This window comes from Haemorhous mexicanus, chromosome 1, assembly GCF_027477595.1.
Source record: "Haemorhous mexicanus isolate bHaeMex1 chromosome 1, bHaeMex1.pri, whole genome shotgun sequence".
NCBI lineage: Eukaryota > Metazoa > Chordata > Aves > Passeriformes > Fringillidae > Haemorhous > Haemorhous mexicanus.
This window is the reverse complement of record NC_082341.1, coordinates 93,876,680-93,902,801: the sequence shown is the minus strand read 5'-3', so window position 1 is coordinate 93,902,801 and position 26,122 is coordinate 93,876,680. Positions and strand designations below refer to the sequence as shown.

Sequence of the window (26,122 nt, the reverse complement as noted above, 5' to 3'; positions counted from 1 at the left end):
AATCATTCCAAGTTTTCAATGTACATAGTTTAGCATTTTCTTCCAACTTGCTTATCAGTTTTGATTTCTTTCTCTTATCTTTGTTTAAAACATTCACTTCCTCTACTGATCAAGCCAAGGTCACAAATGCCAAGATATTACCAGATAAGGAGCAACTAAAATGTTATCAGCAGTAAGAAACTACAATGAACTTGGTAGAATGAAACCTCACTTTACCTGGAGTTATACTGGTCAAAGTTCTGTATGACTTTAACAGATACAAAGTTCTAAATATAAACTGCCTAATATTTAACTGATCTAAATATAAAATGGTTAATAAGGCTTCTTATCATACTCCCAAATCAAAACAGACAGGTTATCTTGAGGTCAGCTGTCAAAACCAAGACACTGAAAATCCATCTGGTGAAGTATCACTTAAACACACACATCAAATATATTCCTGTATCCTAAACCTAACAGTATTACTTAAGAACAGCATTGAAACAAGAATAACTTGACCTACTATTGACATTTACTACTGCACACATCATACATATATATGCACACACACACGAATATACATGCACACCTACATGGCACACTTGTTTTCTGATTCACAGCTCCTCCGTGTGTCAAGAAAGAGTAATGAAATATTGACTTCAGAAGACTGTGACCCACCTGTAAGCCTGGAGTAAAAATATCTTGTAGATGTTAATGAGAACTGTTCTAAGGCTGTTAATCTAGAACAGAACAGAAACAGAGCTATAAGAATATTTTAGTGACATAATAAGATTGTTTGAAGATCTAGACAAAAAAGATTTTATGCTGAACTTTGGAGATTTCTTTTATGCAACTAAGTTAACAATGTTGTGAAGGGTTAGTTCTGGAACCCTACACTTTATCTGATGTCAACATTTCCAGATTATGTGGACTTTCTCTCAAAAGAAACTTTTATGTTAGAACTCAAAGCAGTTTTAATGCTCTTCACCACTAATCACTATATTGCCAAACATCCATTTTCATATTCCCACCTGCAAATCAAGAAATAAACTATGACATTTCAGTTTGAGGACTGCACTCAGTTTGTATTTCATGTTTTTCCCAGCTGTTATACTTGAATTGAAGGAAAGACTTGATCTGATAGAAGTACAGGTGTAACTAGAAAAAAAAAAGTAAAAAAAGTAGTTAAACTCTATGGGCTAACAGACTAAATTAAATTCTGTAAAGTAAGCCTCATTTAACTTCCCATGTTACAGAGACTTCCTGCTAATCAATGAGCCAGTAGCTAAAAGATGACCATAATTAAATTCAATGTTGAAAGAGACTAGGCCCTGTGGCATTAAGGGTATTAGCTAAGGGCTGACTTCAATATCTCAGGGCTAAAAAATTCAGCCTGCTAAAAAAAGCTAAATCAATAACCTTAAAAACAAACTAAATGTATTTCTTAAACACATTGTCTAGCCAGAACATTATTAATTACTCCAGTGACAATCATCTTATCTATATCTATGATCCATGCAATGCAGGAGCCTAGGCTTGAAGCCACCTTAGTAACTGGAACAAACCAGATGTTCCAGCTACTTAAGTCAAGCTTATCAAACGCAAAGCCTTGAAACAAACACTGTGGTGGGCTCGGCAGTGCTGGGTTAATGGTTAGACTTGATCTTAAAGGTTTTTTCCAACATAAACAATTCTTATGATTTTATTATTCTGATTAGCGTCTCCCAGACCAGTAGCATCAATATCCTTTTCAACATAAACTGTTTCTTTCAAGAACTCAGCTAGTGAATAAATCTCTTTGGCTGTTGAGTTAGGTCCTTCACTATGGGAAACACTGTCATTTAAATTCCTTTCCTAAAGTGACCAAGCTTTTCTGTTTAGGAAGACTACTGAGGAACTTTACCACCCTATTGGTAGAAAATCTCCTCTTAATTTTCCACTTAAATGCTTAAGGGCTGTTTATACTAGAAATGGTCAATAATGAAGCTAATGAAGCAATATTATCCTTGAGTTTAACAGTTCTTTCTTTTTGATCTTTAGCAAATATCTAATGCCACCTCTCGTAGCTCATGTACAGGGACTATAGAACTTTTCAGTAGGATACATTATCCTGTCTGGAGTTCTATGCCACTTCAGACTGTTTTGTGTAAATGGTCAAGGTTGCTAGTTTAAAGAGAGGTTCACTTCCTCACACATTCTTTCCCATCTGAAGTGTACCAGAGGGAACACCTCTGATGTTGAAAGGATTGCTAATCCCTGTAGTCTATACCAAATTAATCCCAATCTATTGTGCAATTAATTCAACTACACCATTCCCAACACACCCTTGTGCTTCTCCCACTATGGATGAGATATTGTAAAGCTGACACTGGAGTGCACAACTCTATTTACCTGGAGTAATCGCAGTAAACCTCAAGTGTTTTTATATCTAATAACAAACCACACCATGGGATCAAACGACAATCTGGCAGCTGTTTAAATTTGGAACATCCTGGGATATCATCAACAGGAAAATTCACCACTGTCTTATTTGGGTTTATTAAAAGGCCGTACTCAGGAATACCTGTTGTTAGAGTCCTAAAACAGATATCAACAGTTAGGCTAAGCCCCCCCAGCAAAGCAGACAAAAACTGGCACCATGCTGCAAGACAGAAAATCTTGAACAAAAGGGCAGAAATCAAAGAATGAAGGGAATCACAGACAACTCTTCAGGATTAAGGAACATAGCTAGAAATAAAGAAAGAAGACATTAGAGATAAATAAATATATAAAATAAATAAACTTGAGGATAATGGAGAAAAAAATGTTACAGATTAATGCAAATTAAGCACATCAGCCATGCAACACTTGAGACAAGCAGTATGAACCACACTCACAGAAACCTCTGAAATAAAATTCACTGGAAAAAGATGACAAATTACTGTTTTTGGATGTTAACAAAACCAAGGAGAATCCATATAACAGGAACCTCACTTATCTGATGAAAAGTCTTGAAGAGGAACATTTTCCCTAAGAATGTTTTCACTGCCAGAATGCCTGCTGATTACCTGCAACATACTGGACCAGCAGTGTCATGGACAAGAAGCAGTTCGTCTTTGGCAACGTATTCATGTGCAGGCTTTAAAGAGAGGAAGAGCTAGGCTCTTTTTCTTGGGGAGTCATAGTCTTAATGCTGTCTCCTCAAAACTAATTTGCTGAGTCCCCCAGTTCTAATACTACATTAGGAAAACCTGGTTCTACTCCATTTGTGGCAGAGAGCTCATAGGATCTGATCGGTAAACAGTTCTGGAAATCTCTCACAGAAAGGGCTACTTCTCTACAGAAAATCAACACAGCTAGTACAGAAGTTGATATAGAACAAAGATGCAGACAACTTCAAAGGGCAAGAAGGACAATATCTGCACTGCTCCTCAAGTGACATTGTGCTGAAAAGATGTTATAAGAGATTAATAGCTTGAAGCCCTCACTGTTAGTTTGATTTATCTGTAAACCCACAGATCCCTAGAAATTTCTTTCTGTTCTGATAAGGAAATGAGGATAAATGAAGTCTTCAAAACACACTACCACTATTTCATACAATTTGTACTTCAAACTGTACTTAATTGATTGCTCCATCACCTTTCAAGCTCACCACAGAGCTGCATCTTTGTGACTACTGACAGCACTGCAGATGCTAAGCTTTTCTTCAAGACCTATCCTTTGGATCCTTTAAATTGATTTTCGCACTAGTGGAACTTCCCTAGGACTGACTGTACGCTCCTACCCACAGTAACCAGGAGCTTCTGGGATTCAATTTTTAAAGAAAAGGTAGTTCTGAAGCACAATAAATAATTGGTGTTTTAAAACTTCAGTGTGAACTGCATACTACCATGCTATTGGTATCTTCAGATACTCATCATGGAATGTTAATGACCAGAAAATTCTTAGCAATATTGGATTGGACCAGAGATGCATTTTTTCCTGGGAACAGAAAACAGCAGCATGAGTTCCCAATAAAAACATTCTGAGAATGTAAATAAGGCATCTTAAAAAATTTGAGGGAAAATGGTTTTCACAGACAACTGTCAGCTGCTTTGGTTAGGCTGCAATAGTAATTTTTGCTTGAATCTCCACCAAGGTTAGTAGGTAGGTCCCTAATTCAAACTTTAGCAGGAATTGCCCACCATGTGATCTGCAACAGATTGTTAACTGGCTACCAAGAACACAGTTTCAGGATTCTTCCCAAGCACAGGCTACTACCAAGGACTCCAAAATAGCCCTTGATTGTTAACTCATAAACCAAATACACCTATGTGCATAAAGATGAAAAGAGTAATTACATAAAAGATAATAACGCTTAATAACACTTACTACCTTGCAGACTATGTCTCTAACAGCATACCTTAGAAAAGTTCTTGCCTTCATTAAATGTGGTGTAAGCAGCAAAAAATCATCAATGAGACGTATTAGGACTCTGTAATCAAGAAGAAACCAATCTTAGATTTTTTAATACGCAATCTTTTCACAGTTTTTTCATACACTTCAGAGCAACAATGTGCCTGCCTATTTTAATTCACAAGATGATTGAGGCAGATATGAACTCAAAATTGAGACTCATCAAGAAATTCTCTGTTTTGCTTCTTTCCTAAATATAAAAAAAAAAAAAAGAAAAAAAAAGAAAAAAAAAAGCAATGAGACTGGCTAGATGAAACATGAAGAAATTTACAACATACAAACTATTCCACAATGGCTTCCCTGGATACAGGGCTTTATACTTTTCCAAGGGAGAATTTGCAGTATTTTTCTCGACAAAGGAAAGAGGCGCCAGATCACGTACACAACTACATTTTTGATGGGCTCCAACTCTCTCTTTGTTTACCAGGTAATAACTTGTTTATATAAAGCTATAGCTTGACTGTAAACCAGAATACCATCTACCACTGCAAAGGCTGAAATTTTCCAACAGAATTCAGACCCCAAGCATGCCCATATTTTCTGGTAAATCCTGCCTAGCAGATCACAGAGAAGTAGCTCTGGAGATGATGATGTACAGTCTCATCTCCAAAGCAAGAGTACTGCCATCACTATGACCAGATCAGCTGCACCTTGGCCCAGCCAAGTCAATAACCACCTTATTCTTCTGACTTAAAGGACAAATTAAATTATTACGATCATTCAACAGACACTTAAACAACATTCTAAAATCTGCTCTACATAACAGCTGTTACATTAAAGAGTCCATTCTTCTGAATCAGTTTCATAATTTCCACTTTCTAAACACCATTTGAAATCAACAGACAGCTTTTCACACTCACATCAGAGCACCCTCAAGCCTGTAAGTAGTACTACTTTTGTAGGGAAATGTTTAAAATTCTGACACCCAGCAAGCCTCCCAAGAAGAGACACCAGACAGATGTACTTATCTGGAGTATTCCCACAGCTCTTTTTTAATTTTTAGGGGGAAGAATTCACACCCATGAAGGGAGATGTCTGAACACAAGTTTGAGAGTCCAGCTCATGACTAAATAATCCAGGATTCAGTTGGGGATCTGCTCATACAAAGGTAAAAGGAACCTCAAATTTTTTACCACTAACAAAGAGGTAAAGTTTTTATCAGGCTAGGTTTCTGTCAAGCTCCTAAGGAGCAAGCACGTGCAGGGCACAAAGACTGAGATTTACCAAAAATCACACAGTGCTTCAAATAAGAACCAACATACCCCACAAAAATCTGCTATAAAGCTCTGACCTTGAGAAAATGTTAAGATTTACCGACAGTGGATTGGAAAGCCCTCAGGCCCTGGAGTATCAGTATTAGAAAGTATGTAACAAACATCTCATCTTGTCTGAGGTGAAAAGACCACAGATGATGTGGGAACGAGTGAGGCATAAACTTCTCAGAAGTATAAGAGCAGCTTGTAAGACTCCTTACAGCATCCCTAAATACAGTGCCCTTTCTAAGAATGAATCTGCTGCAAAAGATACAGGAAGGCTTCTCTGCATTTTCTTCACAGTCTTGCAATGGGGAAGTTCTCCCAAAAAAACAACCACAATTTCACTGAAGCTGCAGAGATGTTTGTGTGCATCATACTCCTAATGAAGCTGAAAATCCTTGAAATTCAAAACTAAATGTCAGAGAAAATTTCTATCACATGTACTACGTTTTATTAATTACTGTAACAGAGCACAGAACAAAGCATCCCTACCCATCCTGCTTTATTCCAGAGAGCCATTTGTTTTCCATATCTCCATAGAACAAGCTGCAAAGTAAGGTTGACAAAATGGAGCCTTGTGGAATTCCACAGCACTGTAAGTAGTACCTACCAAAGAATAAAAGAAAACAAAAAAATCAAACCATGTAACAAGATCACAACAGCTGTTAAATATTTTTTTCCAAGTATAACATAAGAAATATGCTATAGGTTTGCAGTTAACCTTAATTTTTTCCCTTTCTTCTAAGAATCTACATTGATATCTAGAAGTTTTAACTTTAACAGTGAAAAACACCCCACTAATACATGGACTCCTTTCATATTAACAAACTCCAGGAGACAAGTGCCATTAAATGAAAGAAATTGTATAACTGATCTCAAACCACAATGCCTCCTTCTGCTGCAGACACATCCTTCATTGAAGTTTTTTAATTCTTTGTCACACCTTACTGTGACAGCTTCAAGAGAAGTGCTCTTATACACAAAACAAAGTGCACAAGAATAATTTTCTATGCTGGCATCAACCAAATGGGTATGGCTCACAAAACCCAAGGGAATTATTTTCACAATACTTCTCTGAAGCAGTGAGATACTATAATGTCCATTTCACCACTATTACATGAATGACTTTGTGAAGCTGAAGAGACCACGTACTTCTCTTGAGCACATCTGAAAACACTCCTGGTAGCAATTTTATTTTCTTACAGACTTTTGTTCAATGTATGAAATGGTATTAAAAGATTGCTTAGAGGTCCCCAGCTCAATAATCAGCATTTTTCTCAAAACATCAAGCTAATGTTGACTAACTGTCATTTTTTCATGAGAAAAAGAGACATTTCTATTTTTTTACTGAACATATGGAGTTTTTTTTGACAAACAAGAACAAGCTGCTTAAAAGGGCTAAGTTCATTTCAGGACAAAGAGTATTTTTTCAGACAAGTTGTGACTCAATTTGAAAGTGTGAAGGTGGTTTTGTGAGGGTATCCTTTCTCTGAAACCATTAAAATTCCATGAAACATACTCACATTGGTTAGTCATTATTAAAGTATGCCACAAGAGCATTCTTATGATCCTGCCAAAGGGAGCATAAGCATTAATGCTAGAAAAAAATATAAACATGCTCCTACTATGGGACTCCTTGAGAGCATTTCTCACTCTCCCTCAATCCTGTGAGATTCTAAAATAAGTATGCTAAAACAAAGGTATTTTTTTCCAGAGCTAGAAGCTACTCACTCTAATATAAATCATCCTGAATTTACAAATAAGGATCATGTAAGTACTTCCTTTTTTAGACATGGTACACATTTGCCACCTAGAGGCAAAACAGAAGCACCAAGTCAGTATCTCTACCAACACAAGAAGAAATCTGCATTACTACTTTCTGTAGCATCTGATTCTTAATTTTGAAGTTGCCAATAATTTAAATTCTATTGCTACTGCCTTTTATTTTTACTGCAACTTGCCAAAGAGAAAACCATTGCACTTCAGGAAAATGACTAACAAAACTTTTGCATGATTGCTTGGATGTTAACTCTTGCTTTTGCTCACCACTGTGCATCCCACCATTTTAAAGTATATTCCTTTTGAATAACACTTGCAGTTTTAAATGAAGGTTACTGCATATGCTATGGAGTAATAAACATTATGAAGGCTATTCCACATTCTATGGAATAATGCATTGTAAATAGTTAACATCATCCAGGTAGGGAAGAGAAATTTTACTAAATATAAAGTTGACTCCAAACTCTTCATGCTTTTTTGGAGCTTAAACTGATACACAAATTTCTCACTAACACGAAATTAAAAAATCTTTAAAAGACAGCTATTCAAAAGTCCCCAGATATAAACTGTAAAGTCAATTAAACATATCCTCATAGCAAGAAATAAACAAACACACAAACAAACAAAGCATACCACAAAAGAATAACTAATTTCTTTTTTACCTGTTCCTAATCTCCAGAATGGTGCTATGTATCATTTGAAGGAAAAAATTAAACAGGCTGGAACTTGTCTCATAGAAAGTTAAGCTCTAGAAATGTGACAAAACAAAACAAGATTTGAAATGAAAAGTACACTATAACTTTGAAGATACACAGAAATCTTTACCAAAGTAGACTGCAGCAGCTCAAACCCCCATGTAAGTGAAAAGACAAACCCTAAACCCAAGATCTGAATATACATACTAAAAAGCTGCTCACATCCAACAAGTTAAACCCCAACATCCAACAATTTTTTTTTGTTTTGTGTTAGGAGAAATCAAATATAACATCTAAATCCACTTTAAGTGCTGGCATAATATATTGGATTATTACAAGGTGGCTCTTTCTATCCTGTTGGACAATTTCTGTATGTCAGGATCTTTATGATTCCCGAAGTCTTGACACACTCACTTGCCCATTCTGCTGCAAAACACACACTTCTTCAGGTATTACAAACACTTCCACGCATTGCTGTCCACCCAATATTTATGGAACATTTTGTTAAAAATTATAAGATAAAAAATCATTTACAACAATTTAAATACCCTTAACAATGGCTTAATTCAAATTAAAATAAAATTACTTACTACTTGCATCAGACACCAGACACATGTACCCAGCCTTTGACAGAGCCATGCAAGATAATGATTACTTGCATTGAAAAGATAAGGTGATGTAACAATGGCACAGACACCCAGCCTGACATGACACTTTTCTCAAAATACTCTGTTCTTTTAAGATAATGACACACAAATTGTTTTCAAACATAGAATATTTTTGACTAGAACACTGCTGCTCATGCAATACCTAGTATAGTTCTCTAAATTAGTTTGAAAAAGATAAAATCTTATAAACTTATACATCAGTGATCCAGCCAGCTTCCATTTTCATTCAGGTACTCATTAGACTTTCTTATTTTTCTAGGATCCTGGAATTGTGCACCAGCCACACAATATATATTCTACTCCTATGTCCACAGATACACAAGACCATTTCACTTATATGTTAGAAGTCACCTTTTGCCAGTCTTGTCATTTTCCACTGCCAGGTTCAGAGAAGAAAAATTTGAAGAGGAATTACTAGCTTAAAAGAACATACCTGTCTGCTCTTGTCTACAATCTTGTAGGTTGTTATTAAGGAACACCATGATTCCAAGCAAGAAATGCATGTAGAAACTGTCTGAGCCTATGACCTACTTCTATGCCTTTGTCATGCTGCTTGCCCAGAAGGAAGTCTTGAGAACAAACACTTGTATCACAAGAATGAAAACAGAAGGATGCTTGCTTCTTGCAACAAAGCATCAGTTGGAATAAAGTTAAAATACATGTAATTTTTAACCATACGTGAATTCACTGAAAGCAAGAAATCTCTTTTAAAAAAAACTTAGAGAGTTGATCTTGTTTACTTTGTACTTAACTCCCCCTAAAGAAGAGTTCATTCTCATCCACGTTGACAGGTAATCCTTAATATCAGCTTTTTAAATTTTTAATTAGGCACAAAATAAGATCTTAAAACAAACAACAAACAAAAAGCTGCACAGTTTGCAAGTCAAGATGTCACACCCTCAGCTACTTGGATTATAATACATTTTGCTCATTCTTACTTCCCTATGTTTTGGAGATAGGAAGTGTTGACATTCGCTTTTATAGACAGTTAATTTCTCACTTGAGGACTGCTGCAGGAAACAATCAAATTAGGAAAGGAAAAAGAAAACACTGTTTAAAATAAGTTTGATAAAATAATGAGAAAATCTGGGAGAAGTCGAGAAGGACTTTTAGTCACATTTCTTGCCTGGTGCACTCCTCCCGCTGAACACTCAGAGCCTGTTACAAACATCAAAGAAGAGATGACAAAAGTCTTTCTAAAGGAGAAAGAAGGCGCTGGTTAACTAGATGAGAAGTAATGGCACGACATAATATGTAAATACAAGTAAAAATCCCAATCTTCCTCTAATTCTTCTGTAGCTTTCTTTTTCAGTTGAAAAGAAGCCTCACAATACTGACCTGCTCAACTACTATAGCATTTTGCAATGAGTCATTCTCCTGAAGCTGGGACACAAACTGCTTCATGTCCGGCATAAAGTCCTTGAAGGTAGAAACCTGTGTAATTGTTTAAATTGTAAAGAAACAAATGATAAAATCAATAAAAAATTCAGCAACCGACTTTTCTGTTTAGTGGAGGTCAAAGAACCAGCCTTATTGCATTATTTTAATCCAACAGTTCTTCTACCGTTAAATTGAAATGTCTCACCCACAAATCTCTATTTCCACAACATATTTATCTTTATTTTTACTAAGAGTGAGTAAAAACTTTAAAAGGTATAGAATAAAAACAAGCTTTTCTACCGCTGGAAAGTATCTAACAGCATTAAAAAAATGTTTATGAAGTACTTAACCACTTCAAAGGGTGGCCAAAGAAAGCTATAAAGGCAAAACTTTCCTTGGATCAAAATATGCTTCCAACAGCAAAGAGAAGAAATCAGGAATCATACATGTCTCTTATAGAGCCTCTTGGCTCTTCCACTTGGGGTAATCATAATCACAGCATAGCGCCGTATGCAGTACACAGTTCTCTTCTCAGGCTTCAGGACCCGCGAAATCACTTCCACCAGTTTGTTGTGAGGAATGGTATCATAAGCCCTGGACACATCAGCCTGAAACAGAAGAAATATCTTCCTCTACATATTCAGCAATATTGCTGTAAACATTCTGGTAGTATAGAGGAAGTACTGCTGTAGTATGTAAGCAAGGCTGAAGGATAGATCGCACGGGAGTAAAATTATTGCATCATTCAGGCCAAATTCCTGGCAAAACAAAAACACACTGCTTATCTGAAAGACCTTTCCCCACTCATCGAGTATTCCCTTAGAAAGGAATATCCAAATCATCAGTTTTAACACAATTCTTATTATTAACAGAAGCTTATATCAAATGTGACCTGAAGTCTAACACTAAACATCCAATCATTTAAGTTAATAACTAGTACTTTTCTGTTAAAACATATTAAGAAATTTGCCTCACCATATGGCCATGAAGATGGTATTTTAGACTTTTGGAAAGCTACAAAGCTACATATTTTTACCTTTCCCTTCCTTTCCTTTTCATATTCGAAACCTACCTCTGCTTTTATTCATCCTAGTAAAATCAGAAAACTTTCTGTAGAAGCAATAATCTTAGGATTATTATAAGACAAATTATGTCAATGACTCGACCCTTTGGCTAGAAAGATAAGACAAAATTATGAAAGTTATTTCAGGGCAGGATGACAAGCAACATATGAGAGATGAGAACACAGCTCCCCTACAACACATACAAACCTGTGTAATTTACCTATTTCTGTATACATTGCCCCAATTCAAAGCTAGGAATTTAAATCAAACACAAGATGTTGCCTGCTAGACAGAACTGACAGAAGTGTGAGGATGAAGAAGAAACTCCTTTAAATAATGGGCTATCACAAGCACTGATTTTTTCAAAGTGGGAGAAGAAACTTCTTGGAAAGACACCAATCAGAAGTCATGTGCTCATTTTCAACAGAAACTAATGATAGTGAGATAGAAAAAAACAATTTTTTTAAGAAAAAAACAAATTTTTTAAGAGACACTGAATTTATTCAAAAGCACATAGAACATTTTTTTTTTCTGGTTTTCATATGGCTCAAAAGGCTATCTGAGCTTCCATCTTTCTCCCACTTTTATACCCAGCTAAATGTATCTGCAAAAAATTCAGTGCATGCATAGAAGCAGGAGCTCCTGCATGACAAAAAGATGGACAGAAAAACACCCAAGCAAAGGAAGCTCTACTGCAGGGTCACCCATCCACAAAAAGCAATCAACCACCCCCATGGAAAAACTAACCAGAGTCTGGAAGATATGCACAAAATTTTATTTAGAAAAAAAAAAAGTTATGCAGTCAGATTACAGCTAATACAGCTATAAAAGTATCTGCACAAGCAAGTTTTGAAAAGCTAGTTTGAATATGTAACTAAAAATACATACCTTTACACAGTAGAAATGAGGAATTTCAGCACCAGATTCAAGAATCTTTGTAACAAACTGCTTCCATATCTTGTAGATATCATCTTTCCCAAACACTGAAGAGCCTATAAAACTGGTGTTTATAGTCCGTTCATAATTTAAGACACTAAACAGATTTTTTAGTTGAGTGTTGTAATGATTCATCTAAAGAGATCAAAGAGAATCACCTTAAATTATGCTGAAACATATTAAATTCTTTTCAGTACAAAGATTACAAATTTAAATAAAGTTTGAGATAAAATTGATGCATTTACTATATTATTTTGTTCAACTGAAGCTTTCAGAAAGCCTGACTATCACTGCAGTAACTACTTCAAAGTGACAAAACAGTCTCAGAGATTTTTCTTTTGGTACAGTTAAATTCTATGGAAAATGTTTTTGCTCCTATACCTGACTCTTGGAAATCAAGGTGTAATAGTTACAGTCACAAACAGATTAATGCCAGCAAATAAACCCACTACTGATCTGAAAATAACTTCTTAAATATCATTCATTCTCTCTGCTGGAGATGATGACAGCAACAAGAACAGCAAAGAGAAGATGTGCTCTGAGATTTTATGCTAACTCCAGCTGCACCATCAGCTGGGCCTCTCGAGGTACTTTATTCAAGTAACTGAAGAAAGACTTAACTCAGCTGTGGGAGTAGTCAAATACATCAGAGCAGCACTGAAGTCATGCAGGTTGATTAGCTCTGTAAACACCATAATGTGCAATATTATGTGAACTAACACTCCACAGCTCAGAACAGCTTTTAGCTGATGCTCTTTTCACCTGGTTTGTGATCACATGGTCTGAACAGTTAATGCTAAGAAGCTGTTGACACCTCACCTATTTGGGGAACATTCAATCTTGGGAATGAGACTCAGCCTTAAGGAAAAGCAATTCATTCAGCCGGGCAAGATAGTGAAACTGGGCTGTCACTATTCCTTCTGGCTAACCACCCTGTTAAATAGATTATTCTGTGCACTGAGTGTTCTGTTTGTTCCCACACTGCAATTACTCTCAGCTTCCTTCCCAGCCCTCTACTGTGCTTGTTCCAGCTTCCTTCCCCTTCCTTAGAGCCTCTCCTGTAACGCACCCAGCTCACCACTGTTCACTGGCACCACAGGCAACTTCACAGACCAACATGCACCATCAGTACTAAGGCAAATCCTAACAGGCCAGACTCACCCACAGCAAAAAACCGGGATTACTTTACAAACCATGTTATTCTACTGGGCTCATTTGCTTAAGGCAGGTTTGCCAACAGAAGTTTGTGATCCTGGAACTGGAGGCTTGTGGTAATTAGGCATTGGAAAGGGAGAAGCTAAGCTGCAACAGACCCATTCAGATATTTTGATCAGAATGCTACAGTCCACCATGTTAAAACTAGTTTTATGTAACAAAAAATGTTTACTCCATTTATTAGTCACCTACATCAAATGCATATAAAACAATGAAGTAAATAAAAACCTTCTTTTCTCTGCTTTCCTTGCTGAGTGCTCGTGGTTCGACAACACCGCTCACTTTTACTATGGGTCTCAACCCATTTGGTTTTGGAATAAACCGGAGCTTTGATGCCATAGGAACAAATTTTTTTTGACGGATAGTTTCAATCTCCTCTGAAGACAGAGGCCGTAGCTGTACTTTGACAAAATGGTTTCTAGAATACAAATATACACTTAGTGTAAGCAATAGGAAAGGCAGAAAACTAAAACATTTAATGTCTTTAGGATAACTAAAGCCAAATACTTTCCTAAGATAATACAAATACCAACATCGACAGAAAGTGACAAGAAATTCTGAATTTCAAAACAATATCACAGCATCTTAATGACAATGTAATACAAAAAGAAACCATATATTTCTGCTTAATGCAAATAAAAACCCTTAACACAAATTAAAATTTAAGCACAGATTTATGGAATACATATGAACATTTTGAAATATGTTTTATGCAAGAAACAGGAAGTTGGATATTGCTCATGGTTTCAGAAGTTTGAAAGGCATTAACAAAGCTGAAAAGAACCTTCCGAAAACTACTCTAAGACAGCTCCTGGGAAGAAAATACAAACTGTAATGGCAATTCTACTCCTAAGAGTTAGGGGATCTACCACTTATTTGCTGGGATACACTGACAACATAAGGGCTTTATATATCCAGGTCTCTGATGAGCCAGTTGAAGCAAACAGCAGAAAATAATGAAGAACCAAAGGCACCTAAGTCACAGCTTCTGGGCTTCCCAAGTTCACCTTAATGGGAAATGTGTTTTCCTCTCAGATCCCCCGCCTCAGGATTTACAGTTCCATGAAAAAATCAAAATCAATACTTTTCCATACAATGAATCAGGAAAATGGTGGTGGAGCAGAAGCCCTCGTTTTCACTTAAGATGCAGAGTTAAAGTACCCTACCTGCAACATAAAGGACCTGGATAAATCTCCTGCACTGCTTGTATTGTTCAGATGGACAAAATGTGCCCTACAGACTAATGGCTATAATATTACCCTGGGAAGTAAGGGCGGCAATTCAAGTCCTCACAAAACACTGGACATCAATCTAAATTTGCATGAAGACTTTTTACATCCCACACAATCCAACAGGCTGGTTTAGCAAAAGGAGGCCACACTATTACAAAAGGCAGTGGGTGAATGGTGGAAACCTGGTAAAGATGCTCTAGGAGACACCGGAGAAGCCAAGAATGCAGGTAAGAGAGGTTCACAAATACTTCTTCTGTATGCATATACAACTCAAATACAAGCTCATGATCTGTCTGCTTGGGACTCTTGGCATCTGAGGGATACAGTGCACGACACCTAGAAAGTATAGTGGCATGCAGGGCCAGTGAGTTGAGCTACTGAAAAGAGAGCTTTGAGGATTAATATTCAAATTTTCAAATTAAGTTCCTGGTACAGATGCTGCCCAATGGAAAGCAGAAATGATTGCTTTTCCACAGTGAGGCATCACTACTCTTTATAAAATTACATTCTTTGCTGAACACAACACCTACTACGCTATTAGACAGATAACCAGGATAAAACAAATCACTCCAGTTCAACAGAAAAAACTTAATGATCAAATTTCCCTCCCTCCCTTTACAGCTCACATTCAAGACCAGAAGGGAAAAAGACCCAACAAACCTCTATCACTATACTAAAAAACAAGGCTTCCTTTGAAAGTGAAGACAAAGGCCAGATATTGGCACATCTTCACTACTCCCTCTGGCCAGCTGGAGATGCCATTTTGCCTGCAGCAACATTCATTGCTTATTTCATGGCATTTATAGCAGGGCTGATGATTTTGAATGTGTGCTCATCCAGCAGCCACTGAAGTATGCTGCTCTCACTGGCACTCACAATGCTGTTAAGCACTGAAACTTGAAGGAACATGACTAGATGGTCCTGCTGTCTTTTGATATCTCACCTCAGTCTGATGGGGAAGATTCAGAATTTCTGCAGTTTTTAATCCTCAGCAGCCACTGTGTGTGGCAAGGGCAGGGACGGCATAAGCTTTAGGAAAACAGGTGTTCTCACCACAACACTGTGTTCATTATTTTTAACACACAACTTTACATTCTGCAGGCTATTTAGCTTGAAGCAACTGTATCACAAAATACTGAATTTTTCTTAGCAAATTCTGCTTTTAATTTGGGAACTGAAGTTTGGTATAGCTTAAAAAATTAATACAAAGTTTTCTGTTCACAATGACAGCACACACTGATCTCCACCAATGCAGCAAGGCTAATATACAGATCCAGGGTCCCTCTCAGAACCCTCTCCATATGCTTGAGCAGGATTCTGTCTAGGATGATCTACTCAAAAGGACAGTCCTTCAAGATGATGATTTACTCCCCAATGACAATGCAGTCAATGCAAAGGTAAGCTCATAAGTAAGGTCCAGGTCCACTCAGCCCAGCCTGTTCCATCCATTCTCTTCCTCCAAAGGAGGATGCAGAAGAACTCAACAGGAATCAGTGGCTACCAATACCTTCCTGTGAACCAGCTCACAGCAACTCCCTTGAGCAGCTCCAGCTGAGGAGATCCAGAACAAGAACAGAACATCCATTAGGGCAACAAATGAGGTCACCAGACACTCCTCCTCCAGAGAAGATGGAAGCAGCTCAACAGCCTTTGGCACTACTTCACCAGCAGTGCCTGGCTGGTTAAGAGCAGACCAGTGTCTGAACAGCCTCAAAATGGCCAAGGCTGTCCTAAATACAGTAGATACTGTATCCCAGTATCTCTAAAGACCTATATTCCAATTTCTTTCCTCCTATGTGAAGTTGGCAGCTGGCCACCTCTATGAATGCAGGAAACTGGACTCGTGGCAGACTCATGTAATACATCACACCTGAGAGAGCAGTGCTGAAAGCCCTGTCAGTGAAGCATAACTGCAGCTGCTGGAATGAGACTCAAAGTCCTTATAAACAATGATTCCTGTAGCCAGAAGCAAACATCCTGTTCTTAGAACACGCCTTTGGCAAGCACACAACAGCAGTTCCGTGGGATGTTTCTCCAGCTTCCAATAACCTGCACTTTAGAGACCTTCCAAGCAAAGGGTGAGAAGGGGCTTCCTGCATGGTAAGGAAATATGTGGGGAGAAAATCAGAAGAACCAAGACCCTAGCTTAAGGTCTTCTGAGTTCAAAGCACCTTACACATTGAGCTTTTCTGAGAAACTGGGAACACAAAAGAGCTAAATCCCAAGTTGACTGCTTTTAACCACAAACTCCATAAAAAATCTATTATTTACTACCTCTATTATTTTTTATTGTATCTCTAGTATGTGAAAGTCAGTACTTTATCATATTTTGTGCCAAAAAATAGTCTTTAAGTACAGTGAAAGTGCATAAAACACTAATTGCAACATTACAGCTGTTAGTTTGAAGACAAGACAAACAGAATGTGTGGGACTGAAAATGACATTCTACTACTATTCAAAGTGCATTTTCTGTGCTACAACTGCAAACGAGACTGAAACCCCATTAAGTGCAAACACAAATGCAAAGAGTGGCACTGGAGATCTCAATGCTGAAATCAGGGAGTGACAGGGCAGGAGGGGGAAAAATCACACATATAACACTGTGGACCAAAAGATCAGAGCAAAAGCAAAAGGTTCACCATTACAAAACAGCCACTAAAACACAAGACATTAGGTATCCTAATTTTTCACAGTTTCAAAGCTCTCTCAGATACCAGCAATTTATAATGAAAACCTGAAAGAGGTGAACTAAGGAGATGGGTGCACAACACTGTTCATTTAAATTGCCTTTCCTATTTTCTCACTTAATTGTTCAAAAGTCTGTCTTAAATAATGCTCTAACTTAAATGCATGCATTTTTAAGACCACAAAAATCAGCATAGAATCCCAGCCATACTAAAAAATGAGCTGTGGCTTCTAAAACTCTTAATCTTTGGAAAAAAAACCTTAAACCCATTAGGCTACTGTCTGATTTTTATGAATAGAGTGTTACAGCATTTCAGCAGAGCCTTGTTTTTTCTTTTTCTAAATTAAAGTAATTGAAGGAAATTGAGTATTTTTAAAATGAACTTTCATTTTAAAAGGTTACTTTGGAATTCTATCACTATGCTTTACTCATAAGATATAAAAACTGGACTTATAACAAAATCCTCTTCATAGTGGATTTTATTATTGCAAAGATTTCTAATAAAGAAGTCTCAATTTGAATTAGTTCTCTCACACAAAATGTTTCTGAAATTACTAACTGTGAATGCTACAATCACAGGTTGAATTTTCCTCTGGGAAATGAAGCAAATAAAACGAAGATGAATGGGCAATAAATTAAAGCAGAAATATATCTTTACACAACAAAACACATGATTTCTACATATCCATTAAAGGTTAATTAGTTTTCTAGTGTTACCTAATTCCAATGTTCTGTAACTTGCCCCAGATAAACTTTCGGTAGTAGAAGAGCATGTTTTTCTGGAACATGGTCTCGGTGATATAGAAAAATGATCTGAGCAACTCAACAACATAGGTACCCATCAGCCAGTACAGGAATTTGGCCAAAAGTTCTTCACGGAAACAATGTTCATCGGCAGGAACAAAGTGATCACCTTCAATAAATGATTCAAAGGTAGTTATAGTAACTATCAACTCTTAGCATGAGTAAAGAAACAGAACACACAAACAACTTGGATAACATTCTTGCCCTAGCTTGAGGTCATGAGAAAGAAAAAAGGTAAGTACAAACAATTACAGAGGTGACACTCCAAATTTTCAGGGCATTAAATAATGCAACCGACCCAAGCTAAAAGCATAAACACAGGAACTAATCTGCAGTGACAAACTGACATAGAGGATACAAATACATGCCACAGTAGCCCAAAGACTTTCTTACCCCAACATCAATTGTGCAAGCTCTTTAATGCACAAAGGCAAGATTATTGTGAAAGGAGAGGTAAAATAAAAAGAAACAAGTCCACTACAATATAAAACTTAAAAAAAAAAAAAAAAGGAAGGAAATGACTGAAAATAACATAGGTATACTGTAAAATTAACAAAAGTAAACTGGGATGATTTGGGGATAAGAATGATATTCAGATTTCCCAATTACATGAAAATTAACTAATTATAGGGTTGGGCTTTATTTCAGACATCCTATATAAAACTTATTGTCGCAGTCAAAGAAAAAAAGAAAAACAAAGAAAAAATACAAATCACCCAAAGTCTATCAGTACTTCCAACATTTAGATGGGACAACAATTATGAACCTACAGCACTCCTAACTACTGCTGAATTTAAGGTCACATAGATCTGTAATTATGTCTAAATACAGATAAACAGGGAATAAGGCCCTGGGCTACAATACTGATGTTTTGGCCAACTTCCAATAATCATTTTTCTAATTACATTTCAAGAGTTGAATTTAGCCCAAATGCAACAGGATTCTTGAAGAAACTACACAGAAATATTGGTTTAGCTGCTTAACACAGATCATAGTTATAGCAAGAATGTGTTAAAAAAGCTTAATTTTGATGCAACAGACCTAACAGAAAAATTTATAAAATGGAAATAAATTTTCAGTTTTCTACTCTGTTTTGTTTTTGCATGCTCCAGGGCAGAAACATTTTGATGTATTTACAGCACTTAAAAAAAGACTAGTACTACTTCAACAGAAGCCAGATAACATCAGGGAAGAATTTCACTGCTGGAAAAAACTCTAACTGAAGAGTTACAACATGCAGTTGTACTATGCAAGTTGAATCAGGATGCTGATAGGTAGCTCTCCTGGAAAAAGATTACTTCTTTTCTAAGTTATTGACAACAGATGTAAACAATGACTGCAATTCAGAAAATTGTCAAGAAACCATTACTACTTTTGGAGGAAAAAACCACCCCCACCTACAGTGCAGCAAAGCAATTCAAAGCATGTTTAAACATCAAGCACATGAGAGTACTTCCATGAAAATTAAAATAAACCTATATCTTGCTTTGCCTGAAACATGACCAGAGAAGAAGGCACTACATTTTTCAAAGATCAGATGATCCAAATTACTATGAATCACACACATATTTTACAATAAAGCCTTTTTAAATATTTACCTCCTCAGCATTTTGGAAAGTATGCTTTTGAATCACAGTATTTGAATAAAGAAATACTGTTTCCTAGAATTAAGAGTTTCTTATGAAGTGTAACCTCCCTTACTTTCGACATCAGTTCTCCAACATCATACTTTTTATTTTCCTCCTACACTTGAAAGGACCTGTAACAGCTTCAAAACTTATTGCACCTCTTAACAAAAGAATACCATTTTCAGCTCACATTACTGTAGGATCCAAGTACAATCCCAGGTAAGAATAAACACTGGAAGCATACCAGTTAAGGGAGTGCAATCCATATTGCAATAGATGAAGAACAGAGGCACAGAAAAATTAAAATATGCACTAGATCCTACAGCAATCAACCCCAGAACAATGGCTTCAGCCTAGATTTAAATCCTGGGATAGAGTCTGAAGAACAAACTCAAGGAAAGGAAGATTGACCTGTCATTTGAAAAGAGGATTAAAGAGAAATGGATTCATACACAATCTGGAGCAATCAGCTGATAAGAGCTTTTTAGTCAGGGACCACTTAGCCCGGGGACTTCTGTACCACCAGTCAGCCAGGCTGAAGCAGTGCTCAGTAAGGCTCTCTTGATCCTAGAGAAAGGCTCTAGAAAAGGTGACAGATGATGAGAGCCCTTTTCACACACACATGTAATGACAGGACAAGGGGGAAAGGTTTTAAACTGAAAAAAAATTAAGTTTAGATTATATGTTAGGGTGAGGGTGGTAAGGCACTGGAACAGATTGCCCAGGGAGGTTGTGCATGTCCCTGCCCTGGAAGATTCAAGGACAGGCTGAATGGGGTTCTGAACAACCTGGTCTAGTGGACGGTGTTCCTGTGCGTGGCAGGGAGGTTGGAACTAGATCTTTAAAGTCCCTTCAAATTCAAACCATTCTGTGATTCTGTAGTAGGCAATCCCTGTACTGAATGGGTCTCATGTCCTTCTCACAAGGCTGATGTGAGGGAGTAAAAAACCCTGTTTTTTTTCACTCTCATAGCAGAGGAACCCATGCCACTTCAAGTGTGTTAATTTGCTTTTAGTTCTTTCTGAACTCCTACAGTAACAAACAGGCAGTGTTTGTTCCTTACGTGCTTAGGTCACACTTCAATGGATTTTTTGAGTTACTGCAATTTGGATAGTAGGAGTGGATGGGAAAGAGTTTTGGTTTTTGTTTAGCCCAGGTTCTGATTTCATACTTATGAAAACATCACTCCACTAAACACAAACAGCAAGAATGCCAACAAGTTTTGGAAGGAAGACAAGCTTAAGTGTCCTTCCACCATCAGTAACAAACATTACCAGCTTTGCCCTCTCAGCTATGGTTACTACCAATGAACTCAGCAATTCTGAGTCCAGATTCAATATCCTCCCCTTCCCACCTTAACCAGAAACACCATTCATCTGACAGCCCCACCACTTAGTTCTTTAACATAAGAAGTACCTTTGCCTAGACGAAGCCACATGCAGTCATTCACTCTCATCCTCCACATCAACTCCTGCAATGAAACCTTAGCAAACCTCCCCCTGGAAATGAACACTTTGACATTTTTTAGAAACCGGCACTTGTTGTGATTTGAACCCCAAAGCTCATCAGGAATGACCTTCTCCAGGCAATCCCTCACAAACATGTACACCTGCCAGTGGCTGCTGTGCTGCTTGAGGAGCTCCATGAGGGCTGAATCACGTGCCTCTCGCAGGTATTGCTCCTCACTCGGCGGCAACTCCCCACGCACAGATTCTGTGAGGGGAGCACCTAAGTTGTCTGGCACATCAGTGTGACCAGATTCACATCTGCTGCTTGTCACACACTTAGCAGGCTCTTTCCCAAACTGTTCTGCTTGCTTCTGAACCTCTGCTTCCCCAGGCAAGGCTGCCTGACAAGACAGCTTGATTTTTTTCATACTGATTTCAGATATCCAAACAGGGCAATTCTTTCTCAAGAGAGCTAAGTAAGCGCATTTTCCATGGTTGTTTAGCAGTTCCTGAAATGTGTGCCTCATTTGCCGGTAGCGTTTGGGCAACGTCTTCTTTCTCCGCTTGCATTTTGGCAGACTTTGGTTATGCCTTTGCTGCACCTGATTTTGGTTTAAGAATATAGCTTCTATAAGCCGTCTTCCACCTGCCTCAGAGCCCTGCAAGCGATTCAATACAAATGACTTAGGAAAACATTCCTGGAAACTCCTGCAAGAATAGAGAAGAGACTTCCTCCCAATACATGCTGCAGAACTCAGGAGTCTATTTGGTAACTTCTTTGATAAACGAGGTTGAGGACTTTCCTGCTCTCTGCATTTTGAAGTACCCTCCACAGGTTTGGTTTGTCCTGAAGCCAAATGAGATTCATGCATACGAATCTCTACTCTTTTCCTACGGGATTCTGCTTGCAGTTCAATGTTGGACTCTAAAGGTTTGTTACTCTGAAATCTCTGCAGAAGAGAGCCTGCCATAAACTTTCCCCTGCCACGAGATGTGTGAACTAAAGAAGGACCAGACACAGCACTGTTACTTCTTTCAGAAATACGGGGGGGTTTAATGACACTTTCAGAATGTGGTGCTACATACCCAGTTTCAGATCTTTCAGACCTACTTTGGTTTACATCAGGAAGAAGACTACAAGCCTTTTCCTCTCTCACTTTCTCCCCTGTTTTTGCCCTCTTGGCTGGAATTTCAGATTTTTCTCTATGAATCTTCCTTTTTAAAGATGGAGCTGGGGCTGAAACACATGAACTGGAGCTACTCTGTTTTTCCTGATCTTCAGTAACCATTCTGATCTGTTTGCTTGCTTTAGAAACAGCTTTTGCAGAACACTGGTCAGTGGGCACTAAGCTTTGTCTCTTGTTCTTTCTTTCATTTCTCATTCTGGAGACATTAACTTCACATCTTTGTCTGTACGACTTTAAAAGATAATTTCTATGAAACATAAGCCTTTTTCGCATATATTTAAGCAAGCTAGTACGTTTATACTTTGAGAACCTTTGTCTAACAAATACCAGGGATGAGTCTACACTACGTGAAATAAGTTCATAAATTGGTTGACCACAAACTTGGTAACAATTACTAGGGGGTACCAGCATAAAGACTGCACAGTGTTCCAATAAATACATCATCACATCATCCCCTATCCGGCTCAACAGTGTCTCCCAGAAGTCGCTGATACAAAGAGTTTCTGTGGCAGTATTGGGTAGGTAGCTGTGTATCTTTGAAAGTGGCATGACTGGGAATTGAGAACTGTTCTCATCCGGTAAGGAGTATCCATATGCGAGGACATTCTTCTTCTTTTTTTCACACAGTCTCTGAACGACTCTTGCGGTGACCTCACTCTGACTAGATAACTGAAGAAACAAAGAAAAAAGAAAATTAGCTTTTCTCACTTACTCCTCCACCACAATAAACACTTTAAATAAAAAACACATGCAAAGATACACAGCCCTAGACAGCAGTTTTCAAAGCAGTATTAATTACTCACAACCATCATACTCAAAAATTAAGATTTTCCAAGCGTAACGCAAGATGTTCATATATAGCAACGTAAGCCAACGACTTGAAGGAAGTCTTTTTAACATCTGTCCTTTTGATTCTGGCTTTTATGGCCAGGAAACGCCCTGCATTATTCCCGTTGAGTCCCTTAGCAGTTCAGACTCCACTGGCTCCAGTGATTCCGTATTCGCAGATCCACATTTGCAGGCACGCATACGTGCTCGCGCAGGCTCCAACCTCCAGGGAACTAACGCTAATTTTCTTGAGGCCTCCATTTCCTTTTATGTAAAGGAAAATTCAACGGAACGACTCGGCACACAATTCCAAAACCCAAAATTTAACAAGTTGTCCTGGGTTTGCAACATCTGCTTCCTACCACAGCACAGTTGGGCTCATATGGCGCTAGAAAAAAAGCGGTCTTCCCTCTCTGAAAAGCTTTTCCTCCGCTCACACACCGACCTGCAGCCCGTTCTACCCGCTTCTTCTTTAATCTCTCAAGACTGGGGCACTCTCCATCCCCAGTCGCTCCCCGGCCACCTTCGGCTAGTTCATCCCTACCCACATTGCCAGGCAGGGAGTCAGGGAGCCCCAGGCACGCAGACCTACAGCGCTATTCGCCCGCCCTACGCCGGCACCAGGGCCTTGCTCTCCCACCCCCAAGGAGAGGCAGGGAGTGATTCCCACCGCTCCCCGCTGGCTCTGGGACGGGATGGAGCGGCGGACGGCTCCGGGAGCCGGCCAGGCCCGCCCGGCAGCAGCCGCCAGGGGCCAAGGGCCGCCGCGCCACCGCCGCGCACGCAGGGAGCGCGGGAAGCGCCGTCCCAGGGAAGCCCCGACTGGGCTCTCGCCCCCGGGCCCCTTCCTACCTGCTGGAAGGTGAAGGGACGCGGGATGGCGCGGGCGCCGCGGGGCACGCACACGAGGCACTGCCCCACGAAGTTGCGGTAGCCGGGGGCGTCGTCGGCCCGCAGCACCTCGGCGTCCCCGGGGCCGCCGTCCCCCAGACGCCGGACGAAGGTCTCCAGCGGGAAGACCTCAGCGTAGCAGCGGCGCAGCGCGGACAGCACGGCCGTGAAGGGCTCCCTGCCCGCCATGTTGCGGCCAAAAAGGACACGGGTCCACCTGGAGCAGCCGCGGCGTCCCTCCGACCCCGCCGCTCGCCCACCGGGCATCGCGGAGCAGCTGCTCAGCGATGAATTAATAAATAAATAAAAGCATTAATTGGTGAGGCGGGAGGAAAAGGAAGAGGCCACAGCATCCTTTTAAAGTTGCGGCGCTGGTGCGGCGGACCGGTGCCCCCCGCGTGGCCGCGGAGCAGCGGCGGGCGGGGCGGGGGCGGCCGGGGCGGGGCCGGAGGCCGCTGTCCAGCTCCGCCGGCGGGGCCCCAGCGGCAAGATTGCTCTCCGAGGAAGGCTTTTTTTCCCTCAGCATCAGCACTCCATTGAGAATCTATCTAAAATAAGAGCAACTGTAGGAGAGATTATGGTGGAGATGAACACACTAAACCCTACAAATAACCGAAGAGGTTCACCCTGCACTTTTTCATCAAACTCATGAATGAAGAAGCCAAATCGCTTGAGGTAGTGTGTAACCTCCTACTCCAAATTTGCCTTGCTATCTGAAGATTTCATGATAGAATGCTTGATGCCAGACTGTGAAAGAGATTGCAGTAGAGTCCTGGGGAAGTGCAGGTCTCTAGACTCCGTGTGTCTTCCAGGTGAATGAGTAGAAATCCTAGAATTATAGCGTGGTTTGCATTGGAAGGGACTTCAAAGGTCACCTAGTTCCAACCCTCTTGCCATGGGCAAGGACAATATATGCAAAATATCTATGCAATAACATAATTAGGGGATGCTGGGAGGAATACAAATTGCTCAGCCAACATCTCTTCCATAAGGAGTCCTGCCTTTGACTTCTGTCAAGTGTTGGAAAGACATGAAAATTATCTGGTCAACTGGTTGATATATGCTACTTGAATTTCCAAAAACCTTTGCAAGAAAATGTAGCATGACACATTGCATAAATTCAACAAACCCAGGACTTTTGTGTAAATGTTTGGGCAAGATGGAGTTAGCACCGCACAGAGGGTGAGGTTGTTATGAATTGAAGCAAACTCCAATAAGCTTAGTCCAATTGGAATTTATTAATTACAGCAAGCAAGGCATAAGCAAAACCAGCGCTGGGCGACAGGGGAGCCTCCGCTCGCCAAGGACTGCCGCACCCACTATTCGATACAGTCTAACTTTTGTACTGTATCTTTTCTGGTTGGTGATGTGTCCAGAGAGTACTCTGTGCATGTGTCTTCTTGTTGCTAAGGGGTCGTCCTCTGCTGGTAGTCGTCTGATGAAGGCTGCTAGTCTTCCTCGGTCGTCCTCTGGTCGACTTCTCCTTATTTAGTGGTCATGCCTAAAATTCTAGAACTTATGGTTTATTGAGCAAGCATTTATTAAACAAGAATATTTTAAGCAAGCATTTATTAAGCAAGAATATACTTGTGATTGTATGCGGTTTTGGTTACACGTGGTTTTAGGTCTAAGTGTTTTATTCCCTCTATCTTTAGCCCTTTAGTGAATAGAACATGAACAAAACGCACCAGGTTCCACCACAAGGTGACTGACTCTCTTCTACCCAGGCTTCATAGTTAGGTTGCTGTGAGTATCCTGCAGAAATATAACAGAGTTCTCTCCTTCCCAAAGATTAGAGAGTACCTCATCTTTGAGAGGAACCATCCAACAGATCCCATTGTAAAGAAGGTTATTTTTTCAGGTGTGTCACCAAGTGAAGGGAGTTGTTACTGTCCCCATGGTCATGGACAGTCTTGTCCCTGGTAGAGGTGGTTCCGTGCAGTGAGTAATTCTCACCAGTGGCAGGGACAGACGTGTAGAACTTGTGGGTCTGCTGAGACAGAGCAATGTGT

At 39.2% G+C, this 26,122-nt stretch overlaps 1 protein-coding gene across 1 annotated transcript in view; it reads right to left on the bottom strand.

Annotated features, from left to right (window-relative positions):
- TERT (telomerase reverse transcriptase) overlaps positions 1-24,465 on the bottom strand; it is a 33,661-nt gene extending 9,196 nt beyond the window's left edge. The window contains exons 1-13 of the mRNA XM_059856341.1: positions 24,072-24,465; positions 21,173-23,060; positions 18,042-18,237; positions 13,635-13,824; positions 12,144-12,326; positions 10,638-10,799; positions 10,150-10,245; positions 8,111-8,196; positions 6,162-6,275; positions 4,361-4,432; positions 2,371-2,556; positions 1,011-1,137; positions 658-719 (exon numbers count right to left, since the gene is read on the bottom strand). Of these exons, the coding sequence (XP_059712324.1) occupies positions 658-719; positions 1,011-1,137; positions 2,371-2,556; positions 4,361-4,432; positions 6,162-6,275; positions 8,111-8,196; positions 10,150-10,245; positions 10,638-10,799; positions 12,144-12,326; positions 13,635-13,824; positions 18,042-18,237; positions 21,173-23,060; positions 24,072-24,377 (3,668 nt within the window). The 5' untranslated portion in view covers positions 24,378-24,465. The remainder of the gene's footprint in view (positions 1-657; positions 720-1,010; positions 1,138-2,370; positions 2,557-4,360; positions 4,433-6,161; positions 6,276-8,110; positions 8,197-10,149; positions 10,246-10,637; positions 10,800-12,143; positions 12,327-13,634; positions 13,825-18,041; positions 18,238-21,172; positions 23,061-24,071) is intronic.
- Positions 24,466-26,122: the final 1,657 nt, after the last annotated feature.